The sequence below is a fragment of the Oncorhynchus kisutch genome, linkage group LG18, assembly GCF_002021735.2.
Source record: "Oncorhynchus kisutch isolate 150728-3 linkage group LG18, Okis_V2, whole genome shotgun sequence".
Classification (NCBI taxonomy): Eukaryota; Metazoa; Chordata; class Actinopteri; order Salmoniformes; family Salmonidae; genus Oncorhynchus; species Oncorhynchus kisutch.
Genome location: NC_034191.2, coordinates 71114124 through 71140061, shown reverse-complemented (window position 1 = coordinate 71140061; position 25938 = coordinate 71114124). Strand labels below are relative to the sequence as shown.

General features: G+C 42.6%; 1 protein-coding gene across 1 annotated transcript in view; it reads right to left on the bottom strand.

Moving 5' to 3' along the window:
• prkdc (protein kinase, DNA-activated, catalytic subunit) overlaps nucleotides 1-25214 on the bottom strand; it is a 43981-nt gene extending 18767 nt beyond the window's left edge. The window contains exons 1-49 of the mRNA XM_031796705.1: nucleotides 24935-25214; nucleotides 23895-23971; nucleotides 23675-23779; nucleotides 23496-23570; nucleotides 23282-23390; nucleotides 22904-23016; nucleotides 21706-21805; nucleotides 21483-21538; nucleotides 21331-21361; nucleotides 21026-21183; nucleotides 19868-20014; nucleotides 19502-19666; nucleotides 19124-19292; nucleotides 18719-18768; nucleotides 18287-18430; nucleotides 17705-17854; nucleotides 17410-17528; nucleotides 17002-17161; nucleotides 16319-16384; nucleotides 16094-16213; nucleotides 15771-15930; nucleotides 15497-15603; nucleotides 15317-15407; nucleotides 14767-14930; nucleotides 14358-14510; nucleotides 12243-12350; nucleotides 11793-12019; nucleotides 11565-11659; nucleotides 11247-11349; nucleotides 10988-11121; nucleotides 9054-9284; nucleotides 8654-8877; nucleotides 8091-8299; nucleotides 7735-7867; nucleotides 7367-7525; nucleotides 6840-7043; nucleotides 6455-6643; nucleotides 6202-6306; nucleotides 5677-5844; nucleotides 5067-5194; nucleotides 4766-4973; nucleotides 4211-4392; nucleotides 3847-4015; nucleotides 3153-3218; nucleotides 2988-3051; nucleotides 2712-2860; nucleotides 2250-2390; nucleotides 1826-1945; nucleotides 1519-1662 (exon numbers count right to left, since the gene is read on the bottom strand). Of these exons, the coding sequence (XP_031652565.1) occupies nucleotides 1519-1662; nucleotides 1826-1945; nucleotides 2250-2390; nucleotides 2712-2860; nucleotides 2988-3051; nucleotides 3153-3218; nucleotides 3847-4015; nucleotides 4211-4392; nucleotides 4766-4973; nucleotides 5067-5194; nucleotides 5677-5844; nucleotides 6202-6306; nucleotides 6455-6643; nucleotides 6840-7043; nucleotides 7367-7525; nucleotides 7735-7867; nucleotides 8091-8299; nucleotides 8654-8877; nucleotides 9054-9284; nucleotides 10988-11121; nucleotides 11247-11349; nucleotides 11565-11659; nucleotides 11793-12019; nucleotides 12243-12350; nucleotides 14358-14510; nucleotides 14767-14930; nucleotides 15317-15407; nucleotides 15497-15603; nucleotides 15771-15930; nucleotides 16094-16213; nucleotides 16319-16384; nucleotides 17002-17161; nucleotides 17410-17528; nucleotides 17705-17854; nucleotides 18287-18430; nucleotides 18719-18768; nucleotides 19124-19292; nucleotides 19502-19666; nucleotides 19868-20014; nucleotides 21026-21183; nucleotides 21331-21361; nucleotides 21483-21538; nucleotides 21706-21805; nucleotides 22904-23016; nucleotides 23282-23390; nucleotides 23496-23570; nucleotides 23675-23779; nucleotides 23895-23971; nucleotides 24935-25103 (6618 nt within the window). The 5' untranslated portion in view covers nucleotides 25104-25214. The remainder of the gene's footprint in view (nucleotides 1-1518; nucleotides 1663-1825; nucleotides 1946-2249; nucleotides 2391-2711; nucleotides 2861-2987; nucleotides 3052-3152; nucleotides 3219-3846; nucleotides 4016-4210; nucleotides 4393-4765; nucleotides 4974-5066; nucleotides 5195-5676; nucleotides 5845-6201; nucleotides 6307-6454; nucleotides 6644-6839; nucleotides 7044-7366; nucleotides 7526-7734; nucleotides 7868-8090; nucleotides 8300-8653; nucleotides 8878-9053; nucleotides 9285-10987; nucleotides 11122-11246; nucleotides 11350-11564; nucleotides 11660-11792; nucleotides 12020-12242; nucleotides 12351-14357; nucleotides 14511-14766; nucleotides 14931-15316; nucleotides 15408-15496; nucleotides 15604-15770; nucleotides 15931-16093; nucleotides 16214-16318; nucleotides 16385-17001; nucleotides 17162-17409; nucleotides 17529-17704; nucleotides 17855-18286; nucleotides 18431-18718; nucleotides 18769-19123; nucleotides 19293-19501; nucleotides 19667-19867; nucleotides 20015-21025; nucleotides 21184-21330; nucleotides 21362-21482; nucleotides 21539-21705; nucleotides 21806-22903; nucleotides 23017-23281; nucleotides 23391-23495; nucleotides 23571-23674; nucleotides 23780-23894; nucleotides 23972-24934) is intronic.
• Between the last annotated feature and the right edge of the window lie 724 nt (nucleotides 25215-25938).

The following is a 25938-nucleotide window of genomic DNA, read 5'->3' as shown; positions in this document are numbered from 1 at the left end:
CCTACATTGAACACCACACATTGGCTGCTACTGTAGGCTGAATGATAGAACAGCTATTTCCATATTAAATTGTTATGGGATGCATTTTCTCCATAGTTGTTTTTATTGTAGGCCAATCTGGTGGGCCTACATTATGATCAAACAGAAAACAAAAGCCTACTTGGCCACTGTTAAAACTGTAACTTAAAGCTGGTACAGCCTCAGTGTTCACAGTAAACGCATGCTGAGATGAGACTGGAGATGTTGGTTAAAGCTGCCTGGCCCTATAAAAGACACTCACAAAATGTGAGTTTGCTATTCACAAGAAGCATTGCCTGATGTGAACCATGCCTCGAACAAAAGAGATCTCAGAAGACCTAAGATTAAGAATTGTTGACTTGCTGGAAAGAGTTACAAAAGTATCTCTAAAAGCCTTGATGTTCATCAGTCCACGGTAAGACAAATTGTCTATAAATGGAGAAAGTTCAGCTCTGTTGCTACTCTCCCTAGGAGTGGCCCTCTTGCAAAGATGACTGCAAGAGCACAGTGCAGAATGCTCAATGAGGTTAAGAAGAATCCTAGAGTGTCAGCTAAAGACTAACAGAAATCTCTGGAACTTGCTAACATCTCTGTTGATGAGTCTACGATACGTAAAACACTAAATAAGAATGGTGTTCATAGGACACCACGGAAGAAGCCATTGCTGTCCAAAAAACATTGCTGCATGTCTAAAGTTTGTAAAAGAGCCCCCGGATGTTCCACAGCACTTCTGGCAAACTATTCTGTGGACAGATGAAACTACAGTTGTGTTGTTTGGAAAGAACACACAACACTGTGTGTGGAGAAAAAAAGGCACAGCACAACAACATCAAAACTTCATCCCAACTGTAAAGTATGGTGGAGGGAGCATCATGGTATGGGGCTGCTTTGCTGCCTCAGGGCCTGGACAGCTTGCTATCTTTCGACAGAGAAATGAACTCCCAAGTTTGTCGACATTTTGCAGGAGAATGTTACGCTATCTGTCCGCCAATTGAAGCTCAGAGGTTGGGTGATGCAACAGGACAATGACCCAAAACACAGAAGTAAATCAACAACAGAATGTCTTCAACAGAAGAAATATTGCTAAACTGAAACAGTTTTATAAAAAGGAATGGTCCAAAATTACAGAAAACATTTGGTTGAGGTTATTGCTGCCAAAGGAGGGTCAACCAGTTATTAAAAACCATAATTTTCCATAATTTTCCCACCCTGCACTGTGAATGTTTACACGGTGTGTTCAATAAAGACATGAAAATGTATAATTGTTTGTGTGTTAATAGTTAAAGCAAACTGTGTGTGTGTCTATTGTTGTGACTTAGATGAAGATCAGATCAAATTTGATGACCAATTTATGCAGAAATGCAGGTAAATCCAAAGGGTTCACATACTTTTTTTTGCAACTGTAGCAGAATAATTGGAAGGGGTGTCCACATATGTTTGTACTGTATATAGAGTGTAGCTCAATGAGAAAAGGGGTGAAAAGAAGACACGGGAAAGAACCTTGGGAGTGGCCAGGCCAATCCAGGAGAGCACTGTGACCACTATGTCCACCACCATGAAGTGGATCCCTTCACCCCCGTTGTTCCCAGAGACCACCAGCTGTAGGAGCGGCCCCAGCCACAGCCTGGCGTATGGACGGAAAACCTGCAGAACAACAGCGTCAGAACCATCAGAAATATCAGGAACAGTATGTTGGAACCACACCTGCCAATTTGAAATACAAATGGGAAAAATGGGAAAGATGAAGGGTAAACTCAGGGAGAAAATATATTGTTGGCAGATATTGTTAGAGGATGGGTGGCCTCACCTCCTCTGTGTTGATTATCAGCTTTGCGATGAAAAGTCGGATATTTAGCGGTGTGGCTGGATTTGCCAACTTTCCTTGCAGGAACTTCATCCAGGGTGGGAGTTCACTGGGTACGCCTCCCTAGACCACACAGAAGACAAGACAACATGTTGGAATGGGTCCCAATCCCCAAAATATACTATCAACCTTTCTCCAACTGCAATAGACAGACTTGTGCAGAATTCCAAATCCACCCCTAGCCCCTACTCCCTGTAGATCTGATGAGGGCTGGATATGTGGAATCAATATTGCAAAAAGCCGACCAGAGGGCAAGATTAAGCCATAATAATGCTTATATCTATCAAAACCTCTCAGATCTATAAGAGTGCCAGGGGTTTAGGGGCTAAGTGGTCAGTGTGGAATGGAGCAGTGGCATGGAGCAGACCTGTTCAACTCTGGGAGTGATGTTGTTCCTCTGCATGTGGCCCACCAGAGACGTCATGGCCGCCATGCACTCGTGTTGGTTCAGTTCATCCATCTCCAGGTCCACCGTCTCCTCCTGAGCCGAAATGGTCTCGGCTCTCTCCTGAGGTAATTCCAAAAACAGTCAAACATTTACCAATAGAAAGATACAACAGTGCAAATGAGTTTGTAGGCTCTTTGTGTATATTTATATCCAAAGAGACACACAGCTGTTCCTTCTGCTAAAGGTGCTTCCACTAAGTATTGACTCAGTATATCTTTAGGATATCGTATATGTACTTATGTACTTATATGTACTTATGCAATGTGTATAATAAAGGTAAGGGGCCTGTTAGGGGATGGGACAAGAGTCTCTCCCATGGATACACTCTAACCCACGTAAAAGCAACCCTGGAGCATGGAGAGAGAAAGCGGTCGGACTGACCCGCTTCCTGACTGTGCGACTTTGCCCCGCAGTATTCTGAGAATTGTAGGAGAAGCTCTGGACTCCGGTTGAGAAGTCAAACTGACTCATCTCCTCACTCAGACTGCTGTCAGCCATGTAGGACTGAGAGGAGAGGTATACTGGCTCCTCTGATGGGCAGAGACAACACGGATAGAAAGGTTAAATATAGAGACAACTGTTACTTCCAACAATGTAACGTGAAGTATACCAAGGAACCTCAACTGAATATCAGGTGGAGATGCAGATTCATCCTACCTCCGTTCTCCTCGCTCACTTCTTTCCGAATCATGATGTATTTCTTCTTCCTCTCCATAGGAACCTATAGGGAGAATGAGAAGGCTATGCTCAGATTACTGACATCACTCTGATTACTCACTGATGTCATCTCATCAGTGGGAGAAAAAAAAAATATATATACACCTCAATTTCAATGGGGAATCTGTACGTCCTTTGGGTATCAATGAGATTCTCGAATATGAATTGATTCTGGGGGAAAGAACAGAAGAACATACATTATTGATTTGTATTGTAGAATTGATCATGTGAGATGAGCCTGGTACTTCTATACCCATACCATTTAGCAATTTTATTTCACCACAGGAAAAAAGTACATAGTTTATATGTTTTTATAAACTGAGTGTATATATTATAATGCACACTCTAGAATGCCCTTCATGCCAATCAGAAACAAGTATTCAACAATGCCATAACTTGCATTATAAACTGGGTGGTTCGAGCCCTGAATGCTGATTATATCTGTGGTATATCAGACCGTATACCACGGGTATGACAAAACACTTATTTTTACTGCTCTAATTACATTGGTAACCAGTTTATAATAGCAATAAGGCACCTCGTGGGTTTATGATATATGGCCAATATACCACGGCTAAGGGCTGTGTCCAGGCACTCCACGTTGCGCCGTGCTGACAAACAGCCCTTAGCTGTGGTTTATTGGCCATAAACCACACACCCTCGGGCCTTACTGCTTTAAAATATACAACTGGATAAAATCTGCAATGCAGTTTGGTTGAATTAACCCTTTAGTATGGCATGACAATAGGAGTTGGCAATACAGCACAAACAGATCTGGGACCAGGCGACTTTGTATCACCTTCTCAGGTTTCTCTGTGAAGAGGAAGCCTTGGTAGAACTTGGTCTCGTTGAAGCTACAGCTGATGACTGCGATGGCACAGTTATACCCAGCACAATGGTACTGCCTCCTGATCTCCAAGAGCTGAGTTTCTCCTGTCATGTTCTCCGTGAAGGCTTCAAAGCATGACCTAAAGGGAAATTACAACTGGATTTAGCAACACAAACAGATTCAACTAGACGACTGGAGAAATTGATTGAGTACCATTTTATTTATTTTTTACCCCTTGGCAAGGTTAGGGGTGAATATATATTTAATGGATGGCTATATTGGAACATTTTATGGATGGCACCTTTAAAAAGATACAACTTATCGGTGGACTTACTTGATGAGAGTCTTTGACAGCTCGTTGCCCTCTGTTTTGACTGTGGTTCCACAGTAGGCCTGGTTGATCTGGGAGTCTTTGGAGTAAACCTCCTCTTTAGGCAGACGAGAGTAGAGCAACTCCATCAGTTTGTAGCAGCCATTCTTCTTAATCAACTGGGCCTCATAAGCCGCTTCGTTGGACTGAAAAAAGTCAGAAATATTTTTTTCAACTGGTTTAAATGTTTTTCAACTCTATGAGAACATTAGAAAAAGCTCAGTTAGGATTAAGTGTATCTGCAAATACAAAATACATTTTCTAATTAGGCTAAGTCAAAAACATTTCAAGCCTTACACGTGACAGAAGATCTACACCAAAACACAAAGTTCTCTATGTTATTTTAAAATGTTTTCAGACCTTTTCAGTAAAGCACACGTCCCGTCATATAACAGATTAAAGCAATGAACCTTGTAGATTCCACAAAAGCCAAAGCTCTTTAGACTTGTCATTAATGTTCCACCACGGTAAAAGACTGCAGAATATTAAATACAGATAACAAGAAAGCAACCAACAGACCTTGGTAAAGCGAGCGAGCAGCGCCGCCATGATGTCACCGACGTTAGCGCTGAAGAATTCAGCCAGGGCTTTTGGGCTGCAGTAAGAGGCTAATGGTAGCAGCACTCTCTCCAGCATGGCTTGGAGCATGGAGGGGACAGGCACGTCACCCTGCTGGATGGTCTTGTACACGGCACATAACAGCTGCACCATTCGCTCACCACTGGACCTGCTCACACACAAAACAGTTTTCAATCCACCTTACACTTGGAGAAACCAACACTGATTTAAACACGGTGGGGGAAATAAGTGCCTCACTCACCGTCTAGCAATTCTCTGGAAACACGTTTGGAACAAGTCCTCCATAATGTGCGTTGTATCGCGGCACAGAACTCCGGCCATTAATTTCAGCAGAAGAGGACTTTGAGAGAGTTCTAGGGCATCCAAAAACTGAAAAGGAGTGACATTCATGATAATGTACAAGAATAATTCAAGATATCATTAAATATATGTGGCGGGAATCAAACCCAGAACCCGGATGTTGCAAGAACTATGTGCCCACCACCTGAGCCATTAGAACACTACTGGTCTACCGAAGTGTCCCACAGGTACTTAGGACTTAACTATTAAAGTTGATGGCAGACCAGAGCTCAAATACAAGTGTATTTGAGTATTTCTTTTTAAAATTATTATTTTTCTGTGTAGTGAGTATGTTCAAATAATGTGTCCCGAATCAACTACTTCTATTGGAAGTATTTTTAAGTATTTTTAATACTTATGTTAAATACTATTTTTAAATACCTAGGTTAAATGCATGGGAGTGTATGAGTATTTTCAAATAAATAATATTGAAATACTTACTTCCAAATGTCTTTGAAAGTAATTGAAATACCCTAAATACCATTTTTGAACCCAGGTCTGGTTGACCTTACCTTTCGAAGACAGTCCATGTAGTTGTTGCGGTGCAGGGAGCCACGGGGGAACTCGTCTGACTGCATCGGGAAGTGGGATGCCACCAGTGCCTCCAGGGACATCAGCAGCTGGGCCAGGGGCTCCTCCGGCAGGGTGGTGAAGAATGGCAGCATGATCAGTGCCTGGCTCTGAAGAGTGGTGGGGTTAAAGCGATAGTTCACTCAAAACAGTGATTAACATTTTTCCTCTTCCCTTGACTAAAGGTAAGACAGTTTTCCATGACTATGAGTCAATCCCATAGCACTTGTTAACAAGATTAAGGACTTGCATTGTAGTGTGGCTTATGTTCCCAACCTGGCCATCCATGCTACCACAGCCAGTTAATTATCCACAGCTTCCAAATGACCCTTCTCCCATCCCCAGTAACATGGTTTTCAGTGAACATACCTTATAAAATAGGGCTTAAAAAAAACAAAAAAACATTTTAGATACCAAGAAACAAAATCAGGAAGATTAAATTGATTAAAACGACCTTAATGCTTTACCTTGAGATTCAACGGCAGGGCCATGTCAACGATGAGAGTAGTGAACGTGGAGAACACCAGTTGGAATGCTTGGTGGCCGGCATTGGAGCACACAGATGAATCAATCTGCACAGAATTAGATATACATATAGTTAGAATGAACAGTTAGATAAACTCATATAGGTTAAACACAAGCTAAAACCTGGGTACAAAAATACAATGAAAACATGTTTAAAAAGATGAAAATAAGCCTATATATCTGGCTATGCTGCACCTGTAGAACCTTGGAGAGCAATGTGAGGGTGGCGGTTTTACTTTCTGACGTGGAGGCGTTGTTGCCCCACCACGGCCTCAGCAGCTCCCACCTCTGCAGTATCCACTCCACCAGCCGACTGCCCTGGCTCTTCCTCATCGAGCGCTCCCGGAAACTGTGGTCCAGCATGCCGTTCAGCAGCACGCTAACCTGTTGCAAGGACACCAGAGAAATGTACAAATGTATTCTACAACACTTTTTGGTCATCTTGCTTAGAGAGAGATATACTTTGTCCATTTTCTTGGTAGGTCATGGAAATGGGTATTTTGCTTTCAACCCAATCCCTGACATTTGAACGAAGGTTTGATTCTAAATCATTTATATAGATGAGACCACTACTACTCACCATGCTAGGGTTTTGGGTGGCGGCTTTCATGAGCAGCGTTACGGTGGTATCCAGGTTGCTGAGTAGCTCTGCATTGAGCGTCATCTGGAAGAGGCTGTAGAAGTACTCTCCATGAGAGAAGCTGAGGAAGTTCTGCTTGCGGCTGCCCGCCAGAGGCACAGACAGCATGATGGTGTTCAAAAGCAGCTCTACCAGCTGCTCACTCTGCCAGAATGACGACAGAACACAAACAGGTAAGCATAGCAGAGACAGAGTTTGATGAAGTACTCGAGTCAAGCCGCAATCTGTGACCACTGTCAAATTCATAGCTGGAGCTATGAATACAATCACTGACTATCTACGAGATTAAAGTTTTAAACATATTTGGAAGCTATACATTGTTTGTTTAGAAAAAGATTAAAAAGAAACAAAAGTCTGCCATGTAAGCAGCAAACTGCCAGAGGGCATGGATGTTGCTCTGTTGGCCTTAGCACCCCGCCTGCAAAACAATCTAGGGGAAAGACTGTATTAGGCTAGGTGTTTCCAACCTGTCCACCCAGGGAGAAGGCCAGCTGCACCAGTCCGTCGGCTAGCCTCCTGCTGCTCACGTCCATGGAAGGGAGGGCCTTTCTCTCCTCTCCGGGGGCGATGCCTTTGTATACCGCCAGGAGGAGTTTGGATCCCAGGGACTGTGAGTAACTGAGATCCTTTAACACACAGCAGAGAGAACAGTCACATAGTGAAGAGATTTCAACAAGAGGGAAGGTGTGTAACATTTACTATTTGTGCACTACAAGACAACAATTGAACTCTGGCCTTAGTAAAGCTGGGCCTAAATGTTTCAGCAGCATCAGGTAGATCAGTAAGACAGGGGTAAGGAGAGAAAGAAAGAGAGAAAGAAAGAAAGAAAGAGTACCTGGCTGTGCAGAAGGGAGCTGAGGAAGCCTGCTTTGTGAATCTGTTTGCAGGCAGAGAGAAGCATCTCCATATTGGCATGGCTGGTACAAGTGTCTGGATGGTAAAGGTCCACGCTGCACAAGTCCTCCACACTGAAGACAACACAAACCCATTATTAATCATCATTCCTACACTATGATTTACTCTGTGCTCTGATGATTTCCTGAAGAAAATTAATGATAGAACTCCTATAAAGCCCATAGTTGTCTACCTAACATGTTTAAAGGGCTACTTAGAAATGACAATGGTCTAGGGGTTGGTTTGGGACTGAACTGATCTTAACCTAAACAGAGGACTAATCAACACCATACAGACCTTTGCTGGGATATCCTCTTCCTGAGGCTGTCCTCCAGATCCTCTCTGTAGGGTGAGACCAGCAGGGCCTTCAGCAGGGGAACACACACCTCTGGCAGGTGCTTCATCACTTCCAGGTCAGCCATGTTGAAGCCAATAGACGAGGGCTCACAGACAGTCAGAGCCACCAGCTCCAAAAAGGCAGAGTCAAACAGATCCTTCTCCAGTAACTAGGGACAGGGTTAAAATTGATATTTATCCATTTATTTCTACAAGTAAACAATCTTGCAAGTTTCCAGAAGGCAGCAAACGAAGACCTGTGATACCATACCTAATTAACAATACAGCGAGACAGTGGGCATTAAATTGATAAAGGGATACATTTTACACTTTTCTGACACTTTATCCTCCCCCAAAAATACATGCAGCTTGTGATTGCATGGGGGAATTGTCAGCGATTTAGAGGTTATGTACATACATTTTCCAGGAAGTACTGAGAGTTTTGTCTTGTTGGACACTAGCACAGAAACGAGGTGCCCATAAATGTCTACAAAGCCAAAAATATACATAAAGTAATCCTTCACCTTCCAAAAGTCCTGTTGGCATTTGACCAGTACCACCGTGGCAAACTCCATGAGTCGTACGATGATGGTGCACTTGCTGTAGTTGTACTGGTCTCTCTCTCTGGGACTGAAAAGGGAGATTCTCTGGCCTGCTCTGAAACAGCCCTCTGCTGCCTCCAGCTCCTTGGTGGCCAGTTCAGCAAGGAAGAAGCCCAACGCATTCAAAAAGCTGGATTTCTCAGAGCCTTCCAATAAAGAAAAAAAACTTGTGACTGAAATGCAAGTGTGACCATATTGGATTCAAACCCAGGTCTCCTGTGCGTCACGCTACTTTGTTAGCCCTCTGAGCTAAAAGCGAGTCCTCATGTCTCAGGCAACGTCCCTCATCATACGAGTGTGGCTCACCAGTGAGTTCACTCACCTAGTATCTGCTGGGGCTTGATGATGTGTAGGCCGATGAATGTGTTGTAGCAGTCGAGGGCGGCCAGCAACAGGTCCATCCACTGCAGCGCGGCCCTGACGGTGAAGGGGCCGGCCAGGTGCCTGAGGGTGGGCTGGGAGAGCAGCCCTCCACCCTCCAGCCTGGAGATGAGGAACCCCACACCATGCTGCTGCAACAGCTCCTGCAGCCATTGGGACGGAGACCTCTCTCCTAAAGACAAGAAAAGTCCCATTAAGATCTTTGTGAGCTATACTAAGCCTCGTCTCAGGGTAGTAAGTTGGTGGTCTGTTGATATCCCTCTAGCCATGTGGGGGCTGTGCTTTGGCAAAGTGGGTGGGGTTATATCCTGCCTGGTTGGCCCTGTCCTAGGGTATCGTCAGATGGGGTCACAGTCAGTGGTGGAAAAAGTACCCAGTTGACATACTTGAGTAAAAGTAAAGATACCTTAATTGAAAATGACTCAAGTAAAAGTGAAAGTCACACAGTAAAATACTATTTGAGTAAAGGTCTAAAAGTATTTGGTTTAAAATATTCTTAAGTATCAAAAGTAAATGGAATTGCTAAAAGGTACTTGTATCATAAGTATAAATCAGTTCCACTTCCTTATATTAAGCAAACCAAACATTTTCTTGTTTTTATTTTATTTACGGATAGCCAGGGGCACGGTTCAACACTCATATACAAACAAAGCATTCGTGTTTAGTGAGTCCGCCAGATCAGAGGCAGTAGGGATGACCTCTTGAGAAGTGTGTGAATTGAACTATTTTCCTGTTAAAATGTAATGAGTACTTTTGGGTGTCCGAAAAAATGTATGGAGTAGAAAGTACACTAGATTCCTAAAGAAAATAATGAAGTAAAAGTAGCCAAAACTATAAATAGTAAAGTAAAGTACAGATACTGCCAAAAACTACATAAGTAGTACTTTAAAGTGTTTTTACTTAAGTACTTTACACCACTGGTCACAGTGTCACCCAACCCCCCCCCCCCCCATCTCAGCCTCCAGTATCTATGCTGCAAGAGTCTATGTCCCGGGGGGCTAGGCTCAGTCTGTTATATCTGGTGTAATTCTCCTGTCTTAACTGGTGTCCTGTGTGAATGTAAGTATGCCTGCCTGCCTGCCTGCCTGCCCGCCTGCCCCCTGACCTGATGACTCCTGGCTGTCCCCAGACCCTGCTGGTCATCTATGAACATTTGAACATCTTGAAGAACAATCTGGCCTTAATGGCCATGTACTCTTATCATCTCCACCCGACACTGCCAGAAGAGGACTGACCACCCCTCAGGGCTTAGTTCATCTCTAGGTTTCTTCCTAGGTTCCTGCCTTTCTAGAGAGTTTTTCCTAGCCACCGTGCTTCTACATCTATATTGCTTGCTGTTTTATTTTAAACTTCTATTTATTAAGACACATTTAAATTAAAAAGGTAAAATATTTAAATGTGCAATGTGGTGTGGTGCCAGGGCTTTATAATTTGATTGATTGACTGATTGAATAATATTGCCGTAAATAAACAACTTTTTGAGGTCAATTGTGTTTGACCTTTGTCTCAGAGCCATAGAATTGCACATTTAAATATTTTACCTTTTTTATTTAAATGTGTCTTAATAAATAGAAGTTTAAAATAAAATGTTTAAACATACTATAGTTAGAATGTGTTATTGTCACATTTGTCTTTTTTTTACAGAGGAACAGATAGAAAGTACAGTTCACCTGGTAGCAGGGGCACAAGCTCGTAGAAAAGTACAGTTCACCTGGTAGCAGGGGCACAAGCTCGAAGAAAAGTACAGTTCACCTGGTAGCAGGGGCACAAGCTCGTAGAAAAGTACAGTTCACCTGGTAGCAGGGGCACAAGCTCGAAGAAAAGTACAGTTCACCTGGTAGCAGGGGCACAAGCTCGAAGAAAAGTACAGTTCACCTGGTAGCAGGGGCACAAGCTCGTAGAAAAGCTCCATGCACTTGTGACGGCACTCGGTTTGAGGTCGCCCACACTGCTCCAGAAGCCACATAACAACATCGGACAAACACACATTTTCATCAGGGGGAAAGCCCCTAGTGGAAAAGAGAGAAGATTTAGTAAATGATACAAGTCAAAAATGCTTTAAAACAGAGTTGCGTGTACTTGAAGTCAAAAATGCAACCATCCCAAAAGAGCGCCAGCCTAGTACATTGCTAACCTTGGAATCCGCCTCTTGGTGTTCTGCTGATTGAGGTTGGAAGCCTTGTATTTGATGATCCTCTTCAGGTGGTCAATAGCACTTCCACACTGTTGCAAGGTTCCTAAGGAAGTAGAAGGATTTTATTCATCTTTATGGCGATATATGGATTTGCGTGATGATGCATATTGTTGGATTTCAGCACCTCAAGATCTTAACTGTATATTATGACCTCTCTGGACACACGTAAAACCTAATTATTTTGTGGACTTTTGTTCATATTGAACATCATGATTAACAGAATGACAGCACCAACAGGAATTTAGTGACAATCCTTACCCAAGGATCTCTCGTCTGAGTGGGCCAGTCCCAGGCTTTCAACGAATACCACCAGTGCTTCAAAGACAAACTGCTCCACCAGGGAATTCTCTTCTCTGCACAGATAAAGCAAACAAAAACACATTGCAGTCTGTAGTGTGGGCAATCTAGTCACATTTCCTTTATTTCCTAGTATGAGTGTCCCGTTTACTGCACTAACACGCTTCACAGAATCAAATAAGACCTTACCTGAATAGTCGGTAGATACTGTTGAAAGCCAGAGCAGCACCCAGCCTCTTAAAACCATTAGGATGCAGGGCCAGGCTGTAGATGCGCTTGAACAGAGACTTGATGTTGGCTGGGCTCTTCTCTTGTTGCTTGGGGGTGGTCTGTTTAATGGACCACTTGATGAACTCGTGAATGCAGCGGCCACAGAAGTCTCGAAGTGTGCTATCCACAGGGTCTATCACGCCATCCTGAAGAAAAACTATATCGTCAGCAACCTTTCATAACAACTGCTGTAGAATAAGTACATTTCAGCTTTACACATTCACTCCTGGTTGAAATACATTTGTGACAAATTGTGGCAACATGGGACCAAAAGCATGGAAGAACATTGCAGTTGCAACTACTTTTGCTATCAGTTTCACATTCTATTAAAAATAAATAGTATTTGAAATTCAGTAGGGGGAGAATTACCATAATAGCCTCCAAAACAGCAACTGTGTCCTGACTTTCAAATTTCTTGTTGTTGGTGAACCAGTGGATGAGCTGCATCACCAGTGGTTCGAAGAGCTGCCTTGTTACCTGAAAACAAAAAGTTGAGGTTCAAATACATGATTTCTGTAGCATCTACAGTGCATTCGGAAACTATTCAGACTCTTGACTTTTCCACTTTGTTACATTATAGCCTTATTCTAAAATAGATAAAGAAAAAATCCGAAATCTAACCACAATACCCCATAATGACAAAGCAAAAACGGTTAATTTATTGAGCAAATAAAATACTGAAATACCACATTTATATAAGTATTCAGACCCTTTACTCAGAACTACGTTAAAGCACCTTTGGTAGCGATTACAGCCTTGAGTCTTTTTGGGTATGACACTACAAGCATGGCACACCTGTATTTGGGGAGTTCTTCTCTGCAGATCCTCTCAAGCTCTGTCAGGTTGGATGGGGAGCATCGCTGCACAGCTATTTTTAGGTCTCTCCAGAGATGTTTGATTGGGTTCAAGTCTGGGCTCTGGCTGATCCACTCAAGGACATTCAGAGACTTGTCCCGAAGCCACTCCTGCTTTGTCTTGGATGTGTGCTTAGGGTTGTTGTCCTGTTGGAAGGTGAACCTTGGCCCGAGTCTGAGGTCCTGAGGGCTTTGGAGCAGGTTTTCATCAAGGATCCCTCGGTACTTTGCTCCATTCATCTTTCCCTCGATCCTGACTAGTCGCCCAGTCCCTGCCGCTGAAAAACATCCCCAAAGCACGATGCTGCCACCAACATGATTCACCGTAGGGATGGTGCCAGGTTTCCTCCAGACGTGACGCTTGGCATTCTTGGTTTCATTAGACAAGAGAATCTTGTTTCTCATGGTCAGAGTCCTTTATGTGCCTTTTGGCTAACTCCAAGTGGGCTGTCATGTGCCTTTTACTGAGGAGTGGCTTCTGTCTGGCCAATCTACCATAAAGGAGTGGTGAAGAGATGGTTGTCCATCGGGTTCTTGGTCAGGGAGGTGACCAAGAACCCGATGGACAAGGCCCTTCTCCCCCGATTGCTTAGTTTGGCCAGGCAGGCCAGCCCTAGAAAGAGTCTTGGTGGTTACAAACATCTTACATTTAAGAATGATGGAGGCCACTGTGTTCTTGGGGACCTTGAATGCTGCAGAAATGTTTTGGTACCCTTCCCCAGGTCTGTGCCTCGACACAATTCTGTCTCGGAGCACTACGGACAATTCCTTCATTCTCATGGCTTGGTTTTTGCTCTGACATGCACTGTCAACTGTGGACTCTTATATAGACAGGTGTGTGCCTTTCCAAATTATGTCCAATCAATTGCATTTACCACAGGTAGACTCCAATCAAGTTGTAGAAACATCTCAAGGATGATCAATGGAAACAGAATGCACCTGAGCTCAATTTTGAGTCTCATCGCAAAGAGTCTGAATACTTATGTAAATAAAGTATGTTATTTTTTATTTATTTTGTATACATTTGCAATCATTTAAAAAAAAACTGTTTTTGCTTTGTCATTATGGGGTATTGTGTGTAGATTGCTGAGGATTTGTTTTTATTTAATCCATTTTAGAATAAGGCTGAAACGTAACAAAATGTGGAAAAAGAGAAGGGGTCTGAATACCTTCCAAATGCCCTGTATATATAGGCCTTACAAAGTGGTCATGAAGGCTACATCAAGCCTAGCGGTTAAGAGCATTAGGCCAGTAACCGAAAGGTTGCTGGTTCGAATCCCTGAGCTGATAGGTGAAAAATCTGCCGATGTGTCCTTGAGCAAGATACTCACTCCGATTGCTCCTGTAAGTTGCTCTGGATAAGAGTGTCTGCTAAATGACTGAAATATACAAATATATCAAGGCTACATTAAGCCTTAAGCTGATGTTTTGTCTGAAGTCCATCAGGCACAGCTAGAGCCTAGGTCCTCTCTAGGTTTCTTCCTAGGTTCCTCCCTTTCTAGGGAGTTTTTCCTAGCCACTTTTTGGGGGCTTAGGCTGGGTATCTGTTTAGCCCTTTGTGACAACTGCTAATGTAACAAGGGCTTTATTAAAATACATTTAATTAATTGAGTTAGACTTATGGACTAACCTGGTCCACGTCGCAGGCGAGCCGGAGCAGCACAGGAAACAGGCGTTTGTGCAGGTTGTACATAGGAAGGCTGCCTTTCTTCCCTTCCACCATCTGAGAACCCTTGCCCACCATGTATACCACCAAGCTATGGAGCAACTCACAGGCTGCCACCTGAACTCAGCACATACACACAGTAACAACTTTAAATACACCTCTTGAGAAGTGCACATTGGATAAGGGCTGGCTCTATTCAACTCAATGCCGTGTATAGAGCTATATTCTTTTTACTTATTTCCAGGGATCTGCACACATTCACAACAGTCCCAAACTATTATGTCTATCAGATATATACTTAATCAGATTTTTTGGGCCGTCTAGCTTCCTCGTAAAATATATATGTTTGTTTACAAAGTTTGAGGGGCCATACTTTGGTTTGCCTGTCACTTGTGGACAGCGCCAGCTCTGTGATGCGAGGTAGAAAGGGGTCGAGGTAGATGACGGGCTTCATGTCAGTGAAAGGCACAGCGAAGCTCAGTCTTTTCTCAGAGTCCCAGGCCACAAACTTCTTCATCATCTCCTCGGCTGAGGTCGCTGGTGAGAGAATAAGATCCTATATAAACTATAGAAACATACCTAAGGTGATATATAAAGATATGAGGGTATGGTCGACATACAATTAGCTGATATGCAGACGTTCAAACACATCACAGGAGGTTGGTGACACCTTAATTGGGGAGGGTGGGCTCGTGGTAATGGCTGGAGCAGAATCAGTAGAATGGTATCAAATACATCAAACACATGTGGTTGATACCATTCCATTCACTCCGTTCTAGCCATTATTATGAGTCATTCTCCCCTCAGCAGCCTCCTGTGATGCACATATTAGGTATACATACAGTACACACACACACACACACACACGTTTTTTCATCGTGTTTAATCAAAGCGGTAGTTGCAAAATACATCTAGATCCTCACCGGTCACCAGATTCCTGTTCAGCTGCCCTCCCAGGTGTCCCAGCAACCGTACCACCCTCTTCCTCACCATGGCAATGGGAGAAGCTTCCTCCTGACAAACAAAACATCCTGTAATTAATATTTGAGAAACTTATGCTTCGGTTACTTATAGCCAGGAAAATGACTCCTACTACTTATTACCATGGCAACCTTCTTGGATCTCTTCAGGAGCTTAGCCATCACTTTGCTGTATCCTTTTTCTTTTCCCGTGGATAGAGACGTCACCTCCCAGGGGCTCTCATCCTTGTCTGCAATCAAGACAAAAAGGGGAACAGAATTATAGCATACCGAACAAACAAGTAGGTCAGATTCCCTGAGGGAAGTACAGCCAAATAGAACAAAGATATTCTTTGTAATTTCCTTTCCAGACTGAGATGAAGCAAGAATGGATGGATGGACAGCGAGGTCAAATCACCGTCAGCAGCGGCTGTTTTCAGGTATCCGTCGAGGTGAGGCAGGATCTCCCTATAGTATGGCTGCATGGTGTCTCGGGGAATACGTGACGACCACGACTCCAGAGCATCCAGCGCTGCATTGGCCAGTGGGGCATGGCTCAGGCCCAGCTTCAGAGCCACCTGGGGTACACCAATCCCAGAGAGCGGTTACGTCATCAATTGGGATGAAGTGAAAACAGCACCTATACATGTACATGACTTCGTACCAGGTAGGTAGTTATATGTTGAGTTGAAATGTTTTAGGTAAACCAGTAATAAACCCTCATGAGAGGGAGCTCCCCACCTGAAGTGGGGATATGTATGCCTTGATGTCCAGAGCAACTATGTCATGATGAAGGGAGAGAACGAAGGTCAAGCAGGAGGCCAGGAGCTCATCTTTATACTGCTTCATTCTCACAGCCACCTAAGGAGACAGTGACATTCCAGTACATCACTCTGACCAAACAATCTGGCCTTTAACACCGCTCTTCTCGTTCTAGAGTGGATTCAAAAAGTAGTCGTGCTGTACCTCTTTTCCAAACTTTGAGAAGAGTGCAAAACAGGCGCTGCTTTGAGCGTTTTTGGGTCCGACACCCTGTTAAAGAAAGTATAGTGTACATCAGCCATCATGTACATCAGCCATCATGTACATCACATCCCATGTACATCAGCCATCATGTACATCACATCCCATGTACATCAGCCATCATGTACATCACATCCCATGTACATCACATCACATGTACATCAGCCATCATGTACATCACATGTAAATCACATATGTACATCAGCCATCATGTACATCACTTCCCATGTACATCACTTCCCATGTACATCACATCCCATGTACATCAGCCATCATGTACATCCCATGTACATCAGCCATCATGTACATCACATGTAAATCACATATGTACATCAGCCATCATGTACATCACATGTACATCAGCCATCATGTACATCACATCCCATGTACATCACATCACATGTACATCAGCCATCAAGTTATAGAACATACAGCTGTGTCTACGTGGCATATATATAACCTTTAGTTCTAAACTTTTATCCAGTGCAGTGACTGAATAGATAGTGCATATGACCCAAGAGGGAATCAAACCCATGACGCTGGAGTTGCTAGTGCATACAACGCAAATTATATCAAACATCTTTTCAAAGCATAGTAATGGGATGGAATTGATGAACACGGTTTACCTGGAAGTACTTGATTCTCTTGGCTACTTCCATGGAGACAGAGAGTAGCTTGTAGAAGCCACTGACAAGCGGGGCTCTTATGGACTGAAGGATCAGCTCGTGGCTCAAAGGGTACACCCACTGCCCAAAATAGTCCAGACGCTTCTTCAGGAGCAACTCACTACAAGGATAAACAGATAGAGGCCTCATAATGTAACTAGAGGTACGGACTCAGGTGCCAAACTGGCATACAAATACGCGGCTTGAAAGCACTGGATGATTTAGTCTCCATTGAGGATTCCTCCCATTCACTGAATAAAAAACAAAGTCACAGATCTGTGCTGTATAGCTGCTTTCTATAGTTGTTGTTACGCCAGACAGCACACAGAGATCTGGGACCAGGCTAGTGGATGGGGACTGGTACTGTACCTGCAGAAATCAACCAGGTTGATGAAGGCAGTGAAGTCCTTGGGTTTGTTGGGAAGGAGGTGGGCTGTTGGATCAGAGGACGGCAGAACCATACTGCTGCTGACCTGGTCATCCTGACCCTATGACAACACAAACCACATATTGATCAATGAGAGATTCTCATTTGTTTACAATATCAATTATTTTCACGCGTGGCACACCTTTATTCATCGGCTAAAGCCGGGACACATCAGTGGTGACCGTTTAAAAAAATGATTCACCACAAATCAAAAGTTATTATCAGAAGAGGTCTCACCTCCTTCTCTGTGTTGACATTCTGAACTGAGAGGTCCAGCTTCTCCACAATCCTCAGGATGGATTTCACCAGTTCATCATAAAGCAGGCGGCTCAAAGACCTCAGGGTAGCATTCTGGGTTTCAAACCCCTTGTCGAGAAACCCAGTGTCCTACAACAGAGGACATTTTGAGTCATTGATAGCAAGGAACACTTAATCAACCAACACTGCATGTGGAGGACTAATCTCTCATGGACAGACTACGTAAGCATAAATGGTAGCATCTAACCAAATGATGCACAATTTAAGTTCTGGGTTAACCGAGATTAGTGGAGGACTAAATAGGCTAAGAGAACCAAACTGAGCAAGGAAGATTATAAACATATTTCCCCTTAGAACCAGACCTGCGTTCAAATAGTATTTGTCATCTTTGATAGAGCCTGCCTGCAGAGCTAAATGGGTGGCGTTTACACTTTTAGGACTATTCTACTGGGCCAGGCCAAGCTTAATCAAGTGCAGTTAAAGTATCTGAAAGAGAAAAATACTATTTTAACCAGGATCTGCTTAGAACAGCGCCCTAACTGGTCACACACACACACACACCTTTAGATGATCACAGTCCAAGAGACCCCTGAATAGATCCAGGTAGTCGCGACAAGAGGGAACCCTCCATTTCCCAATCTGCATTTGAGAGGCCTCTGCAGACTCCCCACCAGTCCCGGTGACACTCTGAGCGTTCTCCCCCTCCTAACAGAACAGTTACCACCATTAACAAGTTCCCAATGACAACAACTGTTCCCGCCAACTGACAATATCCCATTCTCCCAACTGACTGACAATACACTATCCTGCCAACTTTCAATCATGAAAATATACCTTTAAAGTATACATTTAAATAACAAAACTATGCAACTAAGTAGAGTTGATGAGAACAAGGTCAACAACGCATAGATCACAGTCCATGTAAGGAATGTATGATATTCTCATATTAGAGCATTAAAACAGTGGCATAATGTAGGGCCAAAATGACCTTACCTCAGGAAGGACAACTGGCTTCGAACAAACACGAATCAAGCCCTGGTGCACTGAAAGGAGAAAAATAAAACAATTCTGGCATAGTGATGCATCAGAAGTTACGGTAACAACAACTTTGACGACTTAATGAGGCCTTCATAAACCCTTTATAAGGTCGATATAGATTTTATTAATACTATACACGTACAACAAAGGCTTTAGAAAAATTTCCTTACATCTGGCACTTTGGCAATTGTGTCAAAACCCTTGGCAGCCTCTACCTAGCATGGCATTTGTTTACAGCCTAAATGATTGTAGCTTAAATGGTTTGTGAAGCAACTATGATGGCTTTATAAATGGTTTTTGAAAGCCTCCATAAATGGCATATATTATAGGCTAGAGTCTGACTCAGTTTCTTCAACTCACCCACAGAACTGATGAAGCTCCAGAATACTGGACCCTTGGATGCCATGGCGACAAGCACCTTGACGATGGCACGAGTGCAGGTGGGCTGCATTCTCACGCTGTACTGAGGGAAGCTGTCGATCTGTACCACCAGGAGGCGCTCTAGCACAGGTGTGTAGACCTCAGGGATCTGTGGGTGCACGATAAACAGTGATATGGTAATGCTAGTCTCTCCACCATCTGTAACTAAAGTTACATCGGTTGGAACATAGGAACAATTATTGCGGTGCGCTAGATTTAGCATCACTGATTATTTTGACAAATCACGATTTCGCGGGGGTAAGCATTTTTCAGATTTCGGAAGGGGAGGGGTTCATTTGGACTGGGTTCTGGGGTTACCTTGTCTAGGTGGATGATGACACTGGCGATGGAGTCCAAGAAGCTGGGGAGCTGGTAAACTTTGTCCTCCTCTCCGTCGGACTCCGTGAGGTACATCTGTTTGCAGCGTTGGATCAGCTCTGTGTACATCAGGTCCACGTCTTGAGGGCAAACCACTTTACATGGCTGCAACAGCAACAATTATACAATAAATGGTTCAGTAATGCAAAATAAACAGTGCACTGGATAAATTAAATATATCACAACTCCAAATGCATGTACATATCAGTGACTAACTGTAGCATACTACAACATAACAACAAACCAGTCAGTGGCTTTTCCAGCAGGACAAGCCCAAAGAGATGAGGGGAGAAAATAGAAACGTACCGCTGCAAAGAACCCATAGCCACGGATAGCAATGGAGAGCTCCTTGTGAGTAGAGTCCATGGTCTTGATTATGGCACAGAACTTCTGCATGAAGAACTTGAGCTTGCCTTTGTGCTCCTCAACATTCTCTGCCACCTGGAGAGCAACCTAAAGCGATAATCCAACCAACAGTTATATTTCTCAGGGCAAAAAGGAAACACACTACTGCTTGCAAAGGAATAGAAATACGGTTATTCATAAAAATCCTCTCAAGTGAAACATGACCTATATCTTATGAAACAATAAGTATAGGGGACAAATGACCTGACGTCCTTCTGTGCAACGTGACTGCGGAAAAAAATGTCAACAAATAAAACGGCACCATTAATTTGTCTGCCGGCAGTTCCACGGTAACAGAATGACACCGAGACTCCGATTTTTCCATTTCAAAATGTAGGTCAAACAAAAACCAATGATTTCAAAGTTAAACCAACCGTACAACTCTATGCACAAGGAATACTTTAAAAAATGTCCATGGAAAACTATACAGAAACACATTTACTTGAAGAACCGTGCAGATTGAGAATTTTTAGGGCTCTAAGACTCTAGCCGCCCTCGTCATAGACTGTGCTCTCTGCTTCCTCATGGCAAGCGATACCGGAGCGCCAAGTCTAGGACTAAAAACAATTTATCAAATGGCCACCCGGACTATTTACATTGACCCCCCCCCCTTTGTTTTTACATTGCTGCTACTCGCTGTTTATCATCTATGCAGAGTCACATTACCCCTACCTACATATACAAATTACCTCGACTAACCTGTACCCCCAGACATCTGACTCTGTCCCCCCTGTTTATAGCCTCGTTGTTGTTATTTTATTGTGTTACTTTTTATTACATTTTTTACTTCAGTTTACTTAGTAAATATTTTCTTAACTTTATTTCTTGAACTGCATTACGGTTTGTTCTGTCATTCTGTTACCAAACTTTGCATCTGCACTGTTCTTCAAGTAAATGTGTTTTTGTAAAATGTTCAGTAGACATTGTTTTGTAGACATTGTTTTTCATTGGTTGGCTTTAAATACATTTTAAAGTGAAATATCGGAGTATCAGCATCATTCTGTTACCATGGAATTGCCCCTAACTACATACTGGCTTTCAGGGACGTGGTAAGCCCACCTGTTTGAGGAAGGACTCCAAGGCATAGTAACTGGTCTTCTTCATCTCCTGGTTGATGTGTCCACACAGCTTGGACATGACATCAAACAAGGCTCTGTAGTGGTCCATCAGCAAGTGGCTGAATTGAGCTGCATGCTTTGCTACCAATCGCAGTCCAGCTACAAAGCGTAGAAAAATGGCTTACTGTCAAGCTCAAACAATGCTGCATTTGATTGAGATTGCCTGGTGCAATGGAAACAAAGGAGTAGTCATGAAAGTGTAAATGATTTAGCAAATAATTTGGCACTCAATGCAGTAAATCTTACCAAAGGTGACAGCATAACGGCACATCTCCACCTGTTCAAAAGAGAGGACGTGAAATAAGCGGAAGGATGAACAGTCCTATTGCTCACATTAGACAACCTGTACGCTACCATGTAGGATATTGAGAGCACTAATTGTATAACATTTTACCAACCTGAGGACTAATTGTCTTCAAGGCATACTCAAATATTTCCTTTGAGGTTCCTGGGTCTAAAGAAAAAATATAAAAAATGAAATATGGAAAATACAGGATGACCTGAAGACAAAGTCACTTTATTGGTGCTGAGAAATCAGAAGATTTACGACTGAAAAAAAGCTTTCCATACAGGAGCAACACATTCAGTTAAGTAAAGGCAATAAACACAAAACACACACACCGTCTTCCACTGACTTGGTGAAATTAACCATTAGTGCCGTGATCCCTCTCAAACATCCAGCCACAACAGTAAGCTTTGGCTCCTTTGTCGATGAAGTCATCTAAAAATGGTTTCAACATTGCAACCAAAAGAAAATGAAATTCAATACACACAACAAAATCGATTGGAATTGAACTGTAGGCCTAAATATTGCACAATGAACACAGCTCAAATACCACACAGTCTACTGCAGGGATAGGTAACTAGATTCAGCCGTCGGACCGGATGTTTACGGTACAGAATTATAATAATTTGTACACTGCAAATTGACCAACTTGTTACTTGAAAATAACAATTATTTAATATATTGATTACAATGAGACACGATCACATACAGTTGTGGCCAAATAGATAGACACCCTTGCACATTTCTTAAATAATTCTCCACAACCTGTTATGGATTTTCAAAAATGCAGAACCAATTTTATTTTTGTAAACTTAAGTTTAAAATTGTAATTTAGAAAATAAAGACAAATTTGACATGGACAAAATTTAAAAAGTATATATTATTTTTTTCTCCCCCCTTTTTTCTCCCCATTTTCAATCGTCTTATCGCTGCAACTCCCCAAAGTGCTCGGGACAAGCGATGGTCGAGTCATGCGTCTTCCGAAACATGACCCGCCAAACCGCACTTCTTAACTCCTGCCCGCTTAACCCGGAGCCAGCTGCACAAATGTGTCAGAGGAAATATCGTTCAACTTATGACCAAAGTCAGCCTGCAGACACCCGGCCCGCCACCAGGAGTCGCTAGTGCGTGATGAACCAAGTAAAGCCCCTCCGGCCAAACCCTCCGCTAACCCGGACGACGCTGGGCCAATTGTGCACCGCCCTATGGGACTCCCGGTCACAGCCGGTTGTGACACACCCTGGGATCGATCCTGGGTCTGTAGTGACGCCTTTGACCGCTGCGCCACTCAGGAGGCCAAATGTGTATATTTATTTGAGAAGAAATAGAGAAATATTTCAGAAAAGGGTGTCTTTATATTTGGCCACAAATGTTTGTCTCTTTTTTTATTAATGGAAATACTTGGGAACAGATTTACTAAATAAAACTCCTTTTTAGCTGAATTCCTGGTGAATTTACAGTTGTTTTGAGGGGACGGTTTTGGCCTGTGGGCCACCTGTTGCTGACCCCTAGTCTACTTTATATGGGATGTACCTGAAGTTTCAGCTCTCCTAAATAGGCTCTGTAGAGTTTATCTGAGTGGTTGACCATTTCGCTGGGATGGACCTCACCCAAAACTCCTAAGAGCTCATAGATTTTACTGAGAACTTTTGAAAAAATAAGACAAATCAGAAACACAAATCAGTGTCAATAGGACTTGCAGGTAAACTAGTGTTATAGTATACTGCATTATAGAGAGAGCAGACAGAGTGATTCCTATGCCACTGGAAACATTGGAATTACAAGGTAGGTCAGTAAACATGGTTGAATATGTGGGGCCCTATTGAAAGCTATTCTGCGACACCTACTTGAAGGTGCCTGCTTTTTCACACGGTCAATATGACCCCCATCAAGAAGGAAATTAACACTCACCTGTATCTGCGATTTTGTTCTTGTAGGAGAGCTCGACATAGAATTTGTCGAATATTTTACCAACTTTTAAGTCCTGAGCAATGCTGGAGTCCTTAGTTAAATAGAGAACCTATAAAAGTTAGGAAATGGAAAACTGACATTTAGTAAAAAGATGGTGTCATTTAACCAGTTTTCAATAAAAACATTATCACATGAATGCATGTTAATCATTAACCTTGATCAGGAGATCTAATGTTGGTGTCTTGCATTTTGCAGCTTTGTCCTTTGTGTACACAACCAAGCATATGTCCTACGAACAGAGGAAGGATGGAGTTAATACTGAGGAGTCCAAGGTGTCAAATAAAAATAACTTCAAAATGTATAAATACAAATTTTAAAAAATAGACTACATACCTTGATCTCAATGGCATAAGTCTTCTCCCAACCCTTGACGCTTGTAGATATCCTCTGCAAGAACTTGTCCAGTAGACTGATGGTCTCAACTCTTGTATCCCGGAGCTGCATTTAAATATGAACCAGTCATCATGGCAACAACAACAAAATAGAACGGGACTGTCCTTCTACATTTCAATTGGGGAACAGATTTTCATTGACCTCATTCATTTGCACTAACCTCTTCGCATGCCAGTGATTTTCGAAGAAAGTTGAGCAACCCATCTTCATTTGAGAACAACAAGGATGCATGTAAAGCTTCAAGAGAAAACAAATCAATCAATTACTTGATGTCACTCACTCACCACTTCATAAACAAACAGGTAATTATATATTTTACAAAAACACTATGTTGTATAGTCCCTACAGAATTAGAATAGCATCATACCCTCTGCATCATGCCCTCTGACCCCAACGGATTGTTGAAAGCTAGGGAAGATCTCAATTGCATACTCCTCATGTCCTCTCCTTTCGCCTCCTTCTCAAAACCCATTGGAGGAGGAGATCAGAAATGCGAGACTTCTGGCTCTCATCCAATGGGTTTTGAGAAGGAGACTAGGAGAGGACGTGAGAATGCAACTGAGATCTTCCCATAGTGTGGACAAGCATGCAATGCTGCTGACCAGAGCCTCAGATGTAGCAGGCCTGATAGTCAAGAGCTACAAAAAAGTAAGGACCTCTTTAGTCCTTAGAATGAAACAACATTGAGAAACACGCTAATTTAGGGTCTTAAATCACTATTACCTACATAGTTAATCTCAAATGACATATGAATGGGGACGTCTGGAATCATTCAAGATGGATGCAATGCGCATGTGTAACTGATTTTTAGCATCTCAAAAAATGCCTCTGGCCATTGTATCAAACAGTTGCCCAGTCTGTGCCTCTTGATCCGAGCCAGTATTCGTTCATTAGGAAGGTATGTAATCATTACGCCAATTATGTAGCAAAACGTTTTGCAACAGAAACCGTTTCCTCCAAACGAAAACGAGAGTTTATATTAGACAAATTCAGATGGGTCCCTTCCCGTTTAAGAAACGTTTTGCAACAGAATAGGCTAAATGAATACCCCCCAGCATTAGCAAGCCTAGGCGCAAATCTATACTTGCTAGCTAAATTGCTATGATATCTACATAGCTAGTTAACGTTATGCTGTTTGGGTCTGACAACAATTGAAGTTAATATATTGCACACTTTATATAGACCAACAGTGAACCTTACCCAGCTCGTTCTCGCTGTTCGTTAGCATGCATTCTTGCCCCAAGTCCCCGATAATGTCATGACATCTTAGCGCTGCATCTCTTGTGTCGCCATCTGAGAGAGCTGCATGAAGTTTCAGAAGATGCCCTTGAATCCCTCCAACAACCTTAACTTTGTCGTCGGAGGACATGTTAAAGCAATCTAGCTACTGCTAACTATCCTTAGAACACATCAACAACATTCATACGCGCGCGACCAGAAATACATCTAGAAGTTTAAACACTCCCATCAAAGGTGTATTCACGACCAAGCATGATGTTCAAAAACGTTACAAACCCGGAAATCAGATGTCAACTGTTTAAAATGTAGCAATCTCAATCAAATTCTAATTTATATTGCAATAATATTTCATTCTAGCATAGATTAGCCATTCAACAGGCAGCGATTGTGTCACAAGTCTAATAAGTAACCTTAAATGTATCGTCGTTTTCAAATGCTCAAGCAACGCTGAAAAGATCCTGAATATACCCCTGTAGTCGTCAACGCTAAACGCATGCAACTGTAAACAGCGTAATCTACTGGCATGGAGTGTCGATTCTATTCCTATGGGGAAATATTGTTTTTATTTATTTATTTTGGAAGCCAAAAACCATGACACAGAAAGTTGAGTTAGTGTGCACTCTACAGTCTGTAGAGAGCAATGTGTAGGTTGGCAGTAATCTGAATACTAACAAAAGAAGAACACTGTCCATCTTTTCATAAGGTTTAATAATGGCAGTTCAGCCAGTTACTACATTCATCATCAGACTAAACCCCACTTTGTTTACACACACAAATCACTAGACTTAGTACAGTAACTAGTAAGAACACTTACAATAGTGAAATAGCCAAAAACGAATGTGGAAAAAGAAAGAGGCTGAAAAAAACAGAAAAATCAGACATAAATCAAAAAATGAGGACAATCTTCCCTCTCATCATTCTGGCAAACCAGAATTCCTCCAATCACTTACATCATCAGTGTGCGA